Raw genomic sequence first — 16638 nt, forward strand, 5'->3', positions numbered from 1 at the left:
TATATTATATTATATTATATTTATAGTATAATACAATAATAAATATATAAAATATTATAATTATTAGTGTAAATTAATTTTTTATCATTCTAATGACCATTTATCTCTCTAACAAATAGAGAGAAAGGAAGAAGAAGATTGAGAGGAAAAGGGAGAAAGGAAGAGGCGGAATAAGGATTTTGGAGGGAAAAAGTGTGATTTAAATGAGGATATTTTGGTCCAAAAAATAGCTTCCCGACAAAGCTGAAAATAGCATTTTCGGAAAGCTCCTAATTGGAGCTTCTTCCCAAAAGTTATTTTCAGCTTCCCGCAAAAGCTGAAACAGCTTTCCAAAAATTTTACTAAATACCATTTTTTTATCTAAAAGTACTTTTGGAGGGTCAGAAAGTGTTTTTTGGTTCTCCAAAAGCTCTTCCAAATAAGGCCTTAGTGATATGACAGCCTTGGACATAGTTTTTATCAAGTGCCTTCTAAAATTTGGAAGGGACAATCTAGAGCATGCTTCAAGTTCCTATTTTGAAATTGTCACCAGAGAAGCGTCCGTATGAAATAAAATATTCATAAAAATTAAAAGAATTGCTGAGATTTCAATGACCCATTGGAAAAATCAAGGAGCTACCTATCCTCTAAAAAAAACATTTATATATACAGTTGTCGCTCTTTATCTTTTCCCTCTCCATCTACTCTTCTCCATTCCCTTTCTTCCTCGGCCATGGCGACTGCATCCTCTCTTTCTGCGGCGCGGGTCGGCATTGTCTCCTCTCGTTTTGCTTCCCATGTAGGTCTAAAAATCCCCTCCTCACTCCTGAACCAACACACGGAGGCAAAGGATTAGAATAGAATTAAAAGCACTGCGTTTTCTTACAGGGCAACTTCAGCAACGGTGTCTCCATTAATCACCAGAGCTCATCAATTGCTTCTCAAGCCATAGCTTCATCTCTATGTTGTCTCCGAGGCGGACTCTCCCAACGTTTCTGCAGCCTATCCGTTCAAAAATTCCCTTCGGTTGGGGGTATCAACAAGGCCGAAGCAGTTTGGCATCGCAGAATGGTTTGTGCGGCGGCCACTGACCCTGCAGAAAAAGAGGTTAGTAGCTGATAGTCTCCTAGTTTATGAGAACTCTGTCTTCTGCTTATTTATATGTTTCAAAATTCCAAGTGCCTGCACATGCATCGTAATCTAAATTTTTAATCATTCTATATCAATGTTGGTGTGCTGGTTTATTTGATTTCTTTTTTTTATGTGGTGCATGTTTGTTGATGCTTCTTAGGGTCTTCTTGGTTGCAAGAAAATCTACGAAAAAGAAAATGGAAAATAAGATTTTTCTTTTTTAATTTTGATGGAAAAAAATATTCAGAAGATTCAGAACTAGACTCTTCATTAGTCAATTTTTTGTTGAGATAAACAGATGGAAGCTGGACTTCTTGAAGGAAAATAAGTTTCCAAGCAATTTTCCTGGCAACCAAACAGACCTTTAGCTAACTCTTTTCCAGGGGCTCTTAAAATTAACTTCACCTAGGTTTTCAAAAAAATGCGATAAAACCTTGCACATATCCAATTATGCCCATATTTCTCTAACTATAACATGTAGGCCCTAGACAAGATAAGGCTTATCAACATTACCATGTGATTCACCTCGGAACCGAGCACCAGTGAGAACTCACCATGAAGCCTTCAACCAACCAATCAAGGCCCGCCATGTGGTCGACCCCAGAGGCGTATGGAGAGTCCTTCAAATTTCAAATTCTTTCCTAGCTAGTGATAGCTTGGCCATGATTGCAAACGATTTTCATAACTGTATGACGAACATGCAAAATGCATAAAGCAAGATGCACGGGCAAAATGCATAAAGCAAGATGCACGGGCAAAATGCATGCGCGTGATCTTGAGGACATACGATTGGTTGCCAAAATCGGCCGATCCACACGTCCAAATTCCTCGGCGATGGGCACCGACCCTCGTCTATATAAACCATTTCTAGAGGACCTTTTAGGTAAGTGCTTCGAGCACTTTTACGCCCCTGTGTTGCCACTCTCCGCTCTTACAACACCTTTGTTGTTCCCTGAGTCTCTTTTAGGCATCGGAGGGGTCCCCCATTGTACACTCTCTAGCAAGAGGACTTCTTTGTCGTTGTTGTTTCAGGTCGGATTTAGTGTCAAAGTAAAAATCTGTGCATCATCTCCATCAGCATCACCTTGAAATGGACCCACATCGAAGTTGCCACCACCCGAGCACAACGGTCACTGCACCACCACCTTGGAGACACATCATCTTCAACTAACCTTTACGGTCCAAGCAACTAGCGATTCGAGCACTCTAGTAGCCCAGCTAGCTCGGCCCCTTGGTCAGACCAATTTCCAGCAGCAACAGATTGGCGCTAGAGGAAAGGTTGAACCTTCAACCTTGTAAAAAATGAGGACATATCCTATTTTATTTCTTTGCCGGATCTAAGCACCTTCGGCAACGATCTCACCAATTGGACGTGTCCTACTATGACCACTGGCGAAAGCACTTTCAAGCATAATAGGTTAGGCAAGCCATTTTATGGCCTCGAGGAGCTAACATCTCCATCCTTAAGTCTATGCGATTACTACAGGTTGGGCGAGCTATCTAATAGCCCCAAGTAGGCAATACCTCCATCCTATAAGTCCATACGGCTACCATAGGTCAGACAAGCCATCCAATGACCCCGACCTACAAGCCTACGTGGTTAGAAAGTTCTTTGGGGAGCTTTCATGGGGCCAACACCTTCATTCATTAGACGAGTCATGTAACGGCAGTGACCTAGAAGCCTACATGGCGAGAAAATTCTTTCAGTACCGATACCCGGCATAGATGACATACCGACACTCGGTACGCCAAAAAAGCTCCGTACCATACTGCATTGGCACTATACTAATGTGGAACCGGTACAGAGTCCGATACCGAGACGGCGAACCTTTCTTATGTCTTTAAACGTAATGATAAGGAAATTGTGTTTGAATCCATCACACACCCTTGAAAGCAAGAATGGTCAAAAGAAAGAAATCTAATAAAAAGTGGAGATTTCAAGCCCCTTGCATGTGCTCAATAAGAAGAAATCTAGCCATGTGACCAAAAGACAAGGGATTATTATGCCCTAGTGGTTATTGAGGTATAAGAGCGAGTAGCTAATAATGAAACTAATCTACCTTCAGAGGTGAGTTAGGTACTATTTGTATTCCATGGGATCTCACTAGATGAACTTCCTAATAAACTCCCACCTCTAAGAGATATACAATGTACCTATTTAACCCGATTTACTATGTTACAAAAAAAATAAATATAGTCGAGCATGCTGAATTGTAGCAAGTTGATGAGCTTCTGTGGAATAGCTTCATCAAGGAGTGGTTAAGCCCATGTGCTGTACCCATGTTGCTCACACCTGAGAAAGATGGTAGTTGGAGGATGTAGATTGATAGTCGAATCATTAATAAAATCATGATCAAATATAAGTTTCCTATATCTACGCTTGATGATATGTTAGATTTCATTGCAGGACCTATGTATTTCGCTAAGATTGACCACTGAAATAGGTACCATCATATATAAATTCAGCTTGCTTACAAATGGAAAACAATATTAAAATTAAGGACTGTTCGTATCAACAATTAGTGATGCCTGTTGGGCTGATCATTGCACCAAGAACTTTCATAAACCTTTATTTCTTTTTTCCCCTTCTCTTTCCCCCACTCCACTTCTCTGTTGCAGAGTTATGCAGGTTTTCAGTTGTCAACCTCATTTTTTAAATTCACAGCAGCATCAATTTGTGTCAATTTCCTAAATGTTTCTTTAGATTCTTGCCAACAGGAACAATAGATTTTATATTCAGTTAATTGGTGCAATTTTTTTCTATTCTTTAGGGTGTTGAGCTGCAAGCAAAAGTAACGAAGAAGTGCTTCTTTGATGTGGAAATTGGTGGAGAGCCTGTCGGTAGGATTTTAATGGGCCTCTATGGAGAGGTGGTTCCCAGGACTGTTGAAAATTTTCGTGCTTTGTGCACTGGTAAGCCTTTTACTTGACCACTTGCCTCAGAGTAATCAGTCATGTTGACGTGGATTCATAAAAAAATCCTACTTTATGATTACATGTTTAGTTGCTTGGTCATGTGCAGGAGAAAAAGGCTTTGGTTATAAGGGATGTTCCTTTCATCGTATTATCAAGGATTTCATGATCCAGGGTGGGGACTTCGATCATGGAAATGTGAGATTTTATTCTCTTGTAGGATTTCTGTAATATTTTATTGTTATTTTGAGGATACCTTATCCATTAGTCTATCATTACAATAAAAAAGATCATTACATTTACAGGATTTCCTTCCTTTTATTTTTCTGATAATGGGTTAAAGGTCAAGGTTATATTATCAATTACATAATCAGGTCTGCTGAATTGGTGATGACTTAAACCCTTCAGCTTATAATAATCATTTTGAACAAGAAAATAAGGAAAACTGTTATATTTCTAAACACTGTAAGTTATCTTGTTTCTAATTGACCACGACTTTTGCTGGCCAGTGATTGTCCAATGGGCTGCCTGCAACTAGTTTGTTTGCTGGCTGACTATGCATGATAACCTTGTTACCATCAAGGCATAACCGAGCTACTCAGCATGGCCTTTGAAACCATTTTTGCCATTTATCAGTTACATTTTAAGAATATATTTCACCAATCCGCTTTCACTTTCTGAATAATCAGAAAAGCTTACTATATATGTGGTCTGAAAACTATAGATGGAGAATAAGAATGCACCAACTACCAAGTGTTTCTCAAGTGTATTTCTTTTGATGTTAAGTCTAGTGTTGTACGATAAATTGATAATATCATCTGTACTGTTTTTTTCTCTTCTAACGTCTTTTCACAGTACAACCATATTTTCTGCAATATACTGAAAATGAGTAGGTCATCATGACTAAGCCTGATAACCTTGTAACGATGAACACATAACTCAACTATCCGGGACTGCCTTCCCATTTTTTACCATTTATTGGTTATATTATAAGAATATCTTTGACTAGTCCACTTTCACTTGCTAGAGAATTAGAAAAGGCTTATTAGATATCTATCTCGAAATAGATGGAGATTAAGACCGCACCAAGTGTTTCTCAATGTAACTTCTTTTGATGATAAATCCGGTGTAGTACAATCCATATAATATCATCTGCAAACATCTTTCTCTGTTTTTTTAACCTTTTTTTTCTAATGTTTCACAATACAGCCATGTTTTTTTTCCTGCAATTTACTTAAAATCAGTGGGTAGTCATTGCCATATTAAAGAGTTCTCTTTGCATTGGCTGTAGGGAACTGGAGGAAGGAGTATTTATGGTCCTCGGTTTGACGATGAAAGTTTCACTTGTAAGTGCATTATCTTCAAATTCTGCAGCCTGTCTAAAATTATCTGCTGAATTAAAAGCTTTTTTGTTGCATTTGATGCGCTTTGACTTTTGAATTGATTTTTACACTGTAGAGCTGCGGTCCTTACATGCTCTTAGAAACAATGATGTCTCACACACTTGGATAATTTGGACACTTAATGACACTTGTAGACTGGTTAAAGCATCAATGATGATGTTTTTTCTTTGTTTTTCTTTTTCTTTTTCTTTTCTTTCTTTTTTTTTTTTACAGTAGGAGCAGCTAAATGCCACCCACGACCCTATAACCACCCTACCTCTCGAGGATCGATGCTATCTGGAATTGTTCTCCACTCCCTTGCCCCCTTGGGCAAGGGTTGATGCCATTTGAGCAAATGATCAGCGGTAGCATGAATCATGATGTCATCACAACTACATGTTTACTTTTGGCACTTCTAAATAAAAGCTTTTGATTCTAACTCAAGAGCTTGAGAATGTAATGAAGTGGAGCTTGGTCAGGCCTGGGACTGATCAAGCTTGGCTTGAAATAGATTTCAAGCTTGAAGTACGAAATCAAGATTGGCATGTTCATTATTCATTGTAGCCTAATTTCAAATTAAACCAAAAACACAAGCATATTTCGGTTAGCGTGATAACCTTAAATTGAGCCGAGGTCAACATGAGCTTGTATGAAGCTTGAACCAAGCTCTATTCAATCTGGATCCAAGCTCAGCTTGAGTTTCAGTTAAAGCCTGGTTTTAGCTTGGCTTGATGTTTAACCTGATTCTAACAATATAGATAGTTTTCTAATCAAAGCCATAACCAGAAACTAAATATTTAGTCGAGTGCTGTAGGAAAGAAACGGGAGGGCTGTACTCAGGTGGTGTCAGTGTCTGTTGTAAGAATTGGTGAGAGAAGAGAGGGTTGAAGGGGAGGGAGGTGAGAGAAGAGAGGGTTGAAGGGGAGGGAGGTGAGAGAAGAGAGGATGAGTGAAAGGGTCAACGGGATTGAAAGCAGGCTGATAGGGTTCCTCAGTGCCCCAAAACTTACAAAAACATGTGCACACAAAATTTTGGGCCTCAGAACTGAATTCAATCTCAGTTCTATTAACTTTGAATCAAGCTTACATTTGAGCTGAACTCAAGCTGCTTAAATCAACTGACAACCCTGATAACAACATCGAAGGTTCCAACTGATTTTTCATTATATATGCGTCCAAACACATTTATGCACTTCTATAATATACACCTGAACATTTACTGCTTATGTCACTTTTCTGAGTAATGTCAGTCTGAAGTTTGAACTTCATGGAGAAATGTTTGATACCTTTTCTCCTCAGACTTTCTTTTCGTTTATCCTTGTGAGATTTACAACTTTTGCTTTTGATGGTCATCTTTTATATGCACATCTTCCTTGTTGTACCTACAAACATATCCCCAAGTTCTCATTCATATGAATAGTGGACTGAACATTTCATACTTTGTAAGAATTCTCAGATGTGCTCTTTGTTGTGGACAATTAAATGTTATTCCTGCAACTTTCTTCAGCAGCTTTAGATAACTTTATCTTTTTCCATTTACAACTCAGCTATAATTTGCCAGTAGTATAAAATGAAAAGTTCATGTTTCTCTAGTCCTTTCTGTTGTGTGTCATCTTCCAGTTAGGACCATTATATTTCTAGAGTCTCATTCAGATGACTGTTATATTCTTTTTGATTGTTTTTCACTTTAATTTGGAGAGCCTTTGCTTTTATTGGTTCCTTCAACACCTTTGGGCATTCTTTTTCTGCAGTAAAGCACATAGGCCCTGGAGTTTTGAGCATGGCAAATGCAGGACCAGATACAAATGGCAGCCAGTTTTTTATATGCACGGTGAAGGTAAGCTATTTCGAAATTGGTAGGCAATGCATGTCATTTCTTTGTTGGTGCCTGCTCGTATAGCCCTTGATAAAATGAAGCGGACCTTGTGCATCAAACTAATTGTAGATGCTGTTTGGATGCCTGACCTGTTGTGCATGCGATATCTTTCCACATGGATGGGAATTGTCTATGAAGAGAGTTAGTCTAGAAAAGGAGAAATTGGGGGCATTGTGGGTGGTTGCTGATACCTTCCCAATCCCAAAAATTTGGATAATGGATTTTGCCAAAACCATGTTTTCTTACGTTCCAAATGTATAGGGGCAATGGGATCCACAATCCCCCTCAGATTCCTAAAATCATAGGGCTTGTTTGGATATTTCTGCAGGAATAGCCTATAGGTAATGGGCCTCTTGGCTCGCCCGGCCTGCATCTTCTATGGGCCCATGCAAGTCCCAGCTTAAATCCCAGCTTGTAGGCCTATTGGTCCGCTGGAGGAAAAAAAAAGAGTCATGGTCTTTTTTCTCTTTCCACAGGATTCGGGCTGGAGGGGTGTCGAGTTGATACAGGCCATGCTCACATAGGCTGCCCAATCCATGAATCTAGCAGGAAGTTCAGTCCACTCCTGCCTGATTACTCAAACAGGCTCTTAATGTTCTTTCCATTCAAGTGGCATTCCCATTAGGACATATGATATCATATGGTAGTAGGATCTTGCATCCGAATAGGCTACTAAGAAATTAGGGCATAACAATAGCCCAAATAATTCTTTTTTTCCTATTAATTTCAACACAATTGAACTTCATGGACTTCTACATCATTAACATAGAAAATTAGTATAGGTAATGAAGGATGTTGGATCCCTTATTACTATCATCGGTGGTGTTGCTGCCGCTGCTGCTGTTACTACAACTTTTATGAATTTACTTTTATTAATTTTATATTGTTTGCTTTGCTTATTTACCTAAAAATAAAAAAAAAACTTTACCCAAAAATAAAAACAAAAACTTTTCATAGATGAGCATTCTTTGCTAATGTACTTTACTGTTACTGGATGCATGTATACTAGACACCATGGCTGGATAAACGTCATGTCGTGTTTGGACATGTCTTGGAAAGAATGGATGTCGTGCGGGAGCTTGAATCTCAGGAAATTAGCAGATCAGATGTTCCGCGGCTACCGTGCAGGATCATAAACTGTGGTGAGCTGCCCATGGATACCGGATTGTTTAGAATTGCCAATAAGCTGGAATTTTAGGCCTGTCTTCGTTTGGCAATTTGTATTTTCAGGTGCCATGACTTCCTCGAATGGAAGCTAATCTCTCGTCCTCGAACTCAAAGATAATGAGCTGAAAATTCTACCAGGATCTAAAGTTTACTTGCACAGAATAGACTGCAGTAGCAGCGGGTGTTTGACTACAATTTAATCCCTACCTTTGGCATCATGAATCTTTATTTGTCCTGCCATAAACTATTCTTTTGTTGAACATCATATGACAGTTATTTTCTTTCTTCTTTGGCCAAATGACTGTTTTCACAATGAAAAATGAGGGGTAAATTTTTTAGAGAATTTAATCTCAGTTTGTGAAGTAATGGAGTATTATGATATTAATGTTACTAGGTGATCATGGGGCATATGTCTTTTGCACATTCTATTGAAACTAGTTAATTATGCTAATTATGAAGGAAAGATTTTTGATTAAACTGGAAATTGATAATCCTTTAAACTAGAAATCAATATCCATTCTGGCAGTAAATAAAGTACATGTGAATGCAAATTTGTGGTTGGTAAGTCTTTCAAGTAAATACCCTTTGATATGCTCTATATCCCAAGATGGCAATAAATCCAAGTTAGAATGCCTAAGGTATTTATTATGGTTTATGAATGTCTGAATTTGACAGTCAGCGAGATAGGTGTCTGCATTATGTTTATGATTAGGTTTTAGGCCTCTCGCAGGCAAACAAATTGATTACATCATGAACATTGTGTAGGGGACCGGCTTTCACGTTATGGCAGGGCCATTCAATAATCTATAATGTATCGTGACAATGTGGTAAAATGTTTGTGAATGATTCATGAGCTGAACAGTAGACAGAATATTTTTTCCGTCTAAGGAAACATAGAATTCGGGGAACTTAGTTAAATTAGAGATTGAATAAAAATTTGGCATCATGTGTTCATAGCTCTGGGATCAAGAGGCCACTGGATCGTACCTGGTTGGGCCTTGCAAATTAAATTTTTGATTTTCTAATATTTTCGGCGAAAACATTTTAACATGTAAATAAATGTTTTTAAATAAAATAGAACTTGTATTGATGTTTTTTTATTTTTCTTTTACATGTTTGGTGAAAAACTTTTAACATGCAAATAGATCGTTCTAAAATAAAATAAAATGATTATGTTAGTGGTGGCGATGCATAACCGTTTAATCCGTTTAATTTGTTTCTACTTGCTATAGATCGAGCTATATTACATGTTTAATAAAATATCTGGTTCAAATCTTTGATCTATTTAATAAACTAGTTGGATTTAGATTGGCAGATTTTTGATCTATCTTACTATTTCTGGATTATATAGTTATGAAAAATGAATGTTTACGCTTGTGGTTTTCTTTTTGATGCTAGCTATCTGTGAGGCTCTTTATTATATTTTATGCTGCAAAGTAATTGTACTTCTTACACATTTTTTAGCAAGATATTTCTTTTTTTTTCTCAATTTTTAGATGCTTCTATTGGTTAAACATTTTAACAAATAAATATGTCCTTTCAAAGTAAAATAGAACAATTGCTATTCTGAAATATGAAAGTTTGTGTATGTGGTTTTGTTGCTTGAGACTAGCTATATACGGCTATATCTAGGTGTTTAGAGGTGGGAGAATGGAGACTACAAATGGCCACAATGGCAGTTAGGCATCATGCTAGTTTGAGATGATAACACAAACCAGTATGGACTGGCACAAATTAGTAGATACAATGCAGGGCCACGTACTCCTTGTGTAATGCCATACTTGTCTGGCCCAATATGCGTCATACATTGTAGAACCATATTGATGATACTTCAATATATGACAATAGGTTTGTTTCTAGTTGTAAAAATATGCTCAGTTGTTTATGGAGCTTCTTAATTGTGTGCTCCATAACTAATAAAGTTTCGATATGAAAAATGCTTAAACTGTGATCATGATTCAAGATAATAATGTCTATCCAATTAATTCAATTATGGGCCAAAGGCTTCATGAGGGATGTCTTTGATTATTTAAAGAAGATGGTTTTAATATGTTAAAAAAGAATATGAGGGGGAAAAAAGAAAGGAAAAAACAAGAAGTTGTTTCAATAGAACTGGACTGGAATCAAGAAGGTATACCTCCTTCGAAACCCTATTTATCCTCTAGTTAATCTCATTAAGCACAATTTCACAAAAGAAAGTTTGACATAGATGTATTGAAGTTTGCAATCATACTTAGTAACCCCCATAACCAAAACTTCCCAAAAGAAAGTTTGACAAGATGAAGAACAATTTCACAAAAGAAAGTTAGAATTTCACAAAAGAAAGTTAGAATAAGGCTAAAGCTCCATGATCAATATTTTTTTTTCACAGTAAGGCTAAAAGCCTACTTTATTTTAAAACCACCATATCATTCCTTTGAATGTTATGACATCCATAATTTCTTTTGAAGCACATTGTATGACATTCTTCTTGTTTAATCAATGTAAGGTCAAGTCCATACACAAAATAGTAAAATCAAAGATCTCATTTTGGTTGTCTTTGATTTCATATAAATATATGACTAAGTGTCTACTTTATGTGAGGAGGCACCTAATCTGTGTTAATGAAATGGAAGACTCTTTATGAAACAGAATCATGGTCTTATTTGAATAAAAAGATTAAAATTTTATTTTAAATGAAATATGTTAATTTCTAACATTGAAGCATGATTGAAGGCATTCTATGTTAAGAGGGATTTAACCTCTATGATCAGAGTCCAAGACTCCTCAAAAAAAAAAAAAAAGGATGAACATCCTATTTGAGATTATGAGATCGGAATCTCATTTGAATGGAAGTCTATTGACCTCTTATTGAAATATGACCAGAAAGCCTCCATTATATTAGAGGGATTTAACCTCTACTAGTGAAGTCTAGGGTTCCTTTTAGGGCTCGTTTGGTTCACGGGAAGTATTTTTTATCCTAGAAATATGATTCCTGGGAAGTAGATTTCTGGGAAGAGGATGCCTGGGAAAGTACTTTTAGCATGTTCGGTTGACAATGGGAAAGTGATAGATTTCCAGAGCGCTTATGTTTGGTTGACCATCCACTTTTCTGGAAAAGTTATGTGTAATTCCTATTATACCCTTAATAAAATTTAGGTTTTTAATGCCTCTTTAATGCTAAAGGGCTTTTTTAGAAAAAAAATAAAAATGCGATACTCTAGCCCCTTGACAAGTAGCTTTGCCACCATCAAATTTGGATCTAGCACGAGTTATGATTGGTAATTACAACAAAATTGCCTACATGAATACTCATATGCTGGATGAAGCATCTTCACACTTCACACTTCATCCAGCACAGTTGCTATGATGAGGGGAAGCGTGTGGCAGAGACTTTGATGTTCGATTATCACAGGCAGCATGGCATAGGTGAAATACTGTTTTTTACTAACTGGAACTTAATTTTCTAAGCTTTTGTGTCTGAGTTAATGGCTTCTGCTCAGTGTTATGTTTATTGTGAGTCCTAATGCTTCTCGAAAATTTCTATCTTTTGATGGATCTTCTGTAACAGAAATTCGAATTGCTAGAATTTTTAATACATATGGACCACGGATGAACATTGATGATGGTCGTGTAGTGAGTAACTTCATAGCCCAAGCACTCCGGTAATACTTCCAAGGGCCCTTATTTTATTTTATTTTTCTATGAGAATTTTAAGGACTTTTGTCTGCATTCCAACTTTCTAATTGACTCCCATCTCATCACTTTTTGTTTATCTCGTTGTAATCTTTCATACTTTCTCTGATGTCATGCAGAGGTGAACACTTAACAGTTCAAGCACCAGGAACACAAACTCGAAGTGATATTAATAACTCGTTGCCTACATGAATACTCATATGCTGGATGACCTACCCAAATCATGATGATAGTGACCAATAATAATTCATGAAGAGAAGGATATTAATAACCATTGTTATCTATTAAAGTAACCATCCAAATTCATACAAGTAAGCACCTAGCAACATACGAAACAAGAAACAACATACAGAAAGTGCAAAACATAAACTTGTAGTTGATCCAAAAGTAGTGTTTGCATCCATTGTTATCAATAAGGCCTACACCAAAAAGCTACCCAATACATAATATCCCAAAAAGATACACAAACCCTACCCAACTTAGCTGCATCCCACTTTGAAACTCTGAGCAAAGAGTTAAAACATATGCCCTTCTATAGTCATCTGGAAGACTGAAACAGTAATCAGTCTCCAGTAGGTCCATTGCAATTTTTCTGCCCACCTTAAGAATCTCAGATTGAGAAAGACCCTGCACCTTCATCATCTCAGAGACCACTGTCATTCTTCTATCTGCAGTCTCAGACTCATGCTTAAAACATTGAGTCAATTTCTCAATATGATCTCCAGCAGCTGCCATCATGCTTACTACCTTAGTCATCTCAGATGTAAGATCTCTCACAACCTCAAGGGCCTCATGCCTAGCTTTCTTAGTTCTGGTTGGCCTACTTGGACATGCAACTTCAGTATTAGTAGCTGTCTGGAGAGTATTCATATTGACATTCTGACCAACAAAATTGCTATCTGCTTCTTGGCTCTCATTGATAGCTGGTGATGTGTACGGATACTGTTGCTCCTCCATCTCTATTTCTTCAACAGCATTTGCAGGTGCTCCAGCTCCCATTCCGGTAGCACGATCCCTTCCAAAGATATTAGTCAAGTCCTCAAAGTGAGGAAAAGGCTTGTTCCTCATACCTTGAGCATTTGGGTGACTCTGCATTAAAAAAAACGAAAAAAAAGTAACACAACATGTATGAAAGGTATTCATAGAAAAAATAAACAAATTTATAATGCCAATTTACCTTAACCCATTCCTTGAAGGTATCCTCCTCACAGGTCACACACTTGTTGATGTCATCTCACCCAAATCCACTGCAGTTAGGTCCCAACATCTCTGCAATAGCATTATATTGTTTCTTCAAGAGCTTGACCCGAGACTCGATATGTGATGTTACTTTCAGTCCACACACAGGAAGCTTCTCTTCTATTAGTCTCTCCAATTGCTGCAAATACCCACTCCTAAAAGTCCCATTATCGCCCCTCCAACCTCCTCGGGTAACCAACTCAACCAATGCCTCAACAAGCTTTGTATCCTCCACAAAACCCCATTTCTGTTGCACTTTGTTCTCTTGTTTCCTGTTGATGCTTCTCCAGCTATTGAGGTGCTCATAACTACATTCACAATCTCATATATTATAAATATACATTCAAAATCTACAATGTATAATAGTTATACATTCACAACCTCACGACATGATCTTACATTTGCATTATCTAAATGAATGGATACAAGGGAACTATTAAGTAAGAATTTGACATAACACAAGATTATAACATAGCAAGGAAAATATTAAACAAGGATTACAGCATAACACATAATGTTCATACAAATGTTAAGAGCCCCGAATATTAAACACAACAAAGATCACAATTTTTTCTCAAATTCTATTATGCTGCCACTCTTCAAACATTTGGGCAGCAAGATTAGCCCTGAATGCATTCCAAGATGCAGATGACTCAATATACTCAACATATGCACCCTGCTCCTGTGGAAAATTGCCATGAGAGCACTCCTCCTCATTGTACAAAGCCTCAATAGGATCTACAGACATCTCTTTTCTAATGTAGTTGTGCAGCAAACAACATACAGAAATGATCCTACACATTATCTTAATAGGGTACCAAGTATTGCTCCTAAGGATTGCCCATCGCATCTTTAATAGGCCAAAACATCTCTCAATTACATTCCTAGCTTTTGAGTGCCTCATGTTATAGAGCTCCTCTGGTGTAGTGGGTTGATGACCATGTCTCCACTCATTGAGGTGATATCTTTGACCTCTAAATGGAGTTAAGAAACCTTCAGAATTTGTGTACCCAGCATCGCACAGGTAGTAATAGCCTACTCATTCAAAAACATACAAAAAAAGTGAAATCAGAAAAAATTAGCTATCCTACTCATGTAAGTAAAAAATAGCTGCAAATTAGACTTAAAATTACCTTGCGGAACTTTTAATCATTTCTACGAGAAATGGCATCCCTAAGGACTCTATTATCATGTGCTGACCTCTCCCATCCAGGTAGCACGTAAATAAACTGCATATCTTGTGAGCAAACGCTAAGTACATTTGTAGAAATCTCATTCTTTCTCGATCGATATCTAGGTTTGTCCTTCTCCGAGACCCGCACTCTAATATGGGTACCATCCAATGCACCTAGACAATTCTACAATGCAAGTATGAATATAATAATCAGTACTTTTAACAATTTAATAGGCCAAAATATTGCCTTTAAAAATGTGAAATGTAATATTAACTCACCGAAAACTACATCCATTTCTCATCTGTTGATCTTTCTGTAACAGGCTCAGGATTCTTTAACAAGTGTCTATGTAGCCTCAAGATAGCATTCAAGACAACATTAAAATGCCTACTTACTGTCTCACCCGATCTACGAAAGTACAATTGCATAACTCTATTTTTTGAGTGATGGCCTAGGGTGTGAAGAAATATTGCAACCATCTCTTCCACTTGAACATTTCTATTCCCCTCCAATTTGCTAATCGATTTAAGCATTTCACAAAGCTTCCAAAATGCCCTCCTATCCATTCTAAGTTGATCAATACAAATTTGATCACTCTCCATTATCATAAGCCTAAGATTAGCTATTCTATTCATCACCCTCTCATCAAGTGTTCTATCAGAAACATACACCATTTCCCTAGGAATTCTAACATTTACTCGTGCTAAGGTTTCAAGAATCTTGGCCATCATTGACATTATCATCAACATCATCTCTGTGTATATTACCAAAATGGTACTTGCCATCTTCTTCTTTTAGAAACAAATAAACGAGCCATAACTGCCATAAGCAAGCAAAAAGTATTACAACAAATAATTAAATCATCTATAAATATGTTGGTTCTGATCGATCAAAATAAAGGAATGCATAGACTAAAAAAGTTTCCTTTATGCTAAAGGAAGGGCCCATGATACTGATTAAATAACTGAGATTGTTTACAATGTCAAGCAAGAGCAGAATAGGAAAAGGTAATCCCATGGCACTTTCTGGTCAAGGTAAAGGAAAGAATTTGTTCAGAAAGGGACCTCTCTATAATAAAAAGAATTTGTTCCATCCTACCATCCCCTTCAAGTGAGTACCCAAGCGGCAACTGCAACATCACAGCACAGCAGCCATTCAATCTCCAAACTCCCTCCTTTTCTCTCTCTACCAGCCAAGAGGGGAGAAGAGACCGAGAGGAGAAAATTAAAAGAATCTCCACCCTCCAAGAAGTCAATCTCCAATCCCCCTATCTTTCTTCCTGATGGCCCAGCTGGATCAGGAGTAAGGTGAGGGAAGGAAAACCAAGACCAGAACCAAAAAAGAGAAGGGATGAAAGATAAGAGTGGCTTCAGACGTGTATCAAGCCAACCAAAGGACTCCTCTCTCTCTCTCCACCCAAAACAGAACTACTGTCCCCAACTTCCTAAGGACTCTATTAAGGCCAGGAAACTCTCCACGTCCCTTCCATCAAGAGGGAAGACTCGTAGCCAGCTCCTATTCCCTTTTTATATGGGGCCTTTGCTTCCTTTTGGTCATGGTTAGACAAAAAACAGGGCAAGAAACTCTCCCGGTCTTTGCTTCTTCAAGTTGGGCTGAGCTTGGGCGAAAATGTAAACTGATGTTCATGTCGGGCTAGGTCTGAGCATTGACAATGAGCCTAACTTCTTTTGTAGAGCCCAGCACGGCCTATTGTTTGATTAGTTCTACACCATACGTATTATCTTAAAAGAATATGAGAAGTCTTTTTCACTTTGATTTCTCTTCCATCTTACTTCTCAAAAAGAAAAAGAAAAAGAGTGAGACACCCCACTCACCACCCTTCCTGTTGGGTTTCCCAGTGCCCTAGGGCGCAGCGGAAGATACGGGATTATAAAATTTTCTTATAAAACCCATTATATGAAATCCTAATAAGCTAAGATCACCTTAAAAGTATAACCAAATAATGTAGAAAATATAATCTTGGTATAGAAGAATACCTATCACGCTATATCCAATATGTCTGAAGATGTATAGCCAATTTTAGAACGTGACTACTTTTTGGCCCAGACCCATTCCACGAGCCTATCACTAAATTTCAGGC

At 37.6% G+C, this 16638-nt stretch overlaps 2 protein-coding genes and 1 long non-coding RNA gene across 6 annotated transcripts; 2 read left to right on the forward strand and 1 right to left on the reverse strand.

Moving 5' to 3' along the window:
- Positions 1 to 634: 634 nt before the first annotated feature.
- Positions 635 to 8810, forward strand: LOC103697249 (peptidyl-prolyl cis-trans isomerase A1). Of its 4 annotated transcripts, none has more exons than XM_008779071.3 (8): positions 635 to 778; positions 868 to 1086; positions 3882 to 4023; positions 4115 to 4221; positions 5315 to 5369; positions 7157 to 7242; positions 8291 to 8423; positions 8512 to 8810. In XM_008779071.3, the coding sequence occupies exons 1-8, from the start codon at positions 713 to 715 to the stop codon at positions 8538 to 8540; spliced, it is 837 nt and encodes a 278-aa protein (XP_008777293.1). In that variant the 5' UTR covers positions 635 to 712; the 3' UTR covers positions 8541 to 8810. The 4 variants fall into 4 exon arrangements, with proteins under 4 accessions (XP_008777293.1, XP_026656974.1, XP_008777294.1 ...); XM_008779072.3 differs by having other exon boundaries at positions 636 to 778; positions 4133 to 4221; XM_026801173.2 differs by having other exon boundaries at positions 8291 to 8810.
- A 2976-nt stretch (positions 8811 to 11786) lies between these two features.
- LOC120104786 lies at positions 11787 to 12306 on the forward strand. The gene is made up of 3 exons (XR_005507147.1): positions 11787 to 11856; positions 11999 to 12092; positions 12243 to 12306. It is a non-coding gene; the product is annotated as an uncharacterized LOC120104786 (long non-coding RNA).
- Positions 12307 to 12555: 249 nt separating this feature from the next.
- Positions 12556 to 13385, reverse strand: LOC120104783. The gene is made up of 2 exons (XM_039116542.1): positions 13301 to 13385; positions 12556 to 13212 (listed from the first exon to the last, which is right to left on the reverse strand). Exon 2 carries the CDS (start codon positions 13189 to 13191, stop codon positions 12556 to 12558), a length of 636 nt encoding a protein of 211 aa, XP_038972470.1. The 5' UTR covers positions 13192 to 13212; positions 13301 to 13385.
- Positions 13386 to 16638: the final 3253 nt, after the last annotated feature.

This window comes from Phoenix dactylifera, unplaced genomic scaffold (assembly GCF_009389715.1).
Source record: "Phoenix dactylifera cultivar Barhee BC4 unplaced genomic scaffold, palm_55x_up_171113_PBpolish2nd_filt_p 000101F, whole genome shotgun sequence".
Classification (NCBI taxonomy): Eukaryota; Viridiplantae; Streptophyta; class Magnoliopsida; order Arecales; family Arecaceae; genus Phoenix; species Phoenix dactylifera.

Coding starts and splice junctions, on each gene's coding strand:
- LOC120104783 (XM_039116542.1), bottom strand. CDS start 13,191: ATGAGGAACAAGCCTTTTCCTCACTTTGAGGACTTGACTAATATCTTT.
- LOC103697249 (XM_026801173.2), top strand. CDS start 713: ATGGCGACTGCATCCTCTCTTTCTGCGGCGCGGGTCGGCATTGTCTCC. Junction 1,087..3,881: donor CTGACCCTGCAGAAAAAGAG/GTTAGTAGCTGA, acceptor TCTATTCTTTAG/GGTGTTGAGCTGCAAGCAAA. Junction 5,370..7,156: donor TGACGATGAAAGTTTCACTT/GTAAGTGCATTA, acceptor CTTTTTCTGCAG/TAAAGCACATAGGCCCTGGA.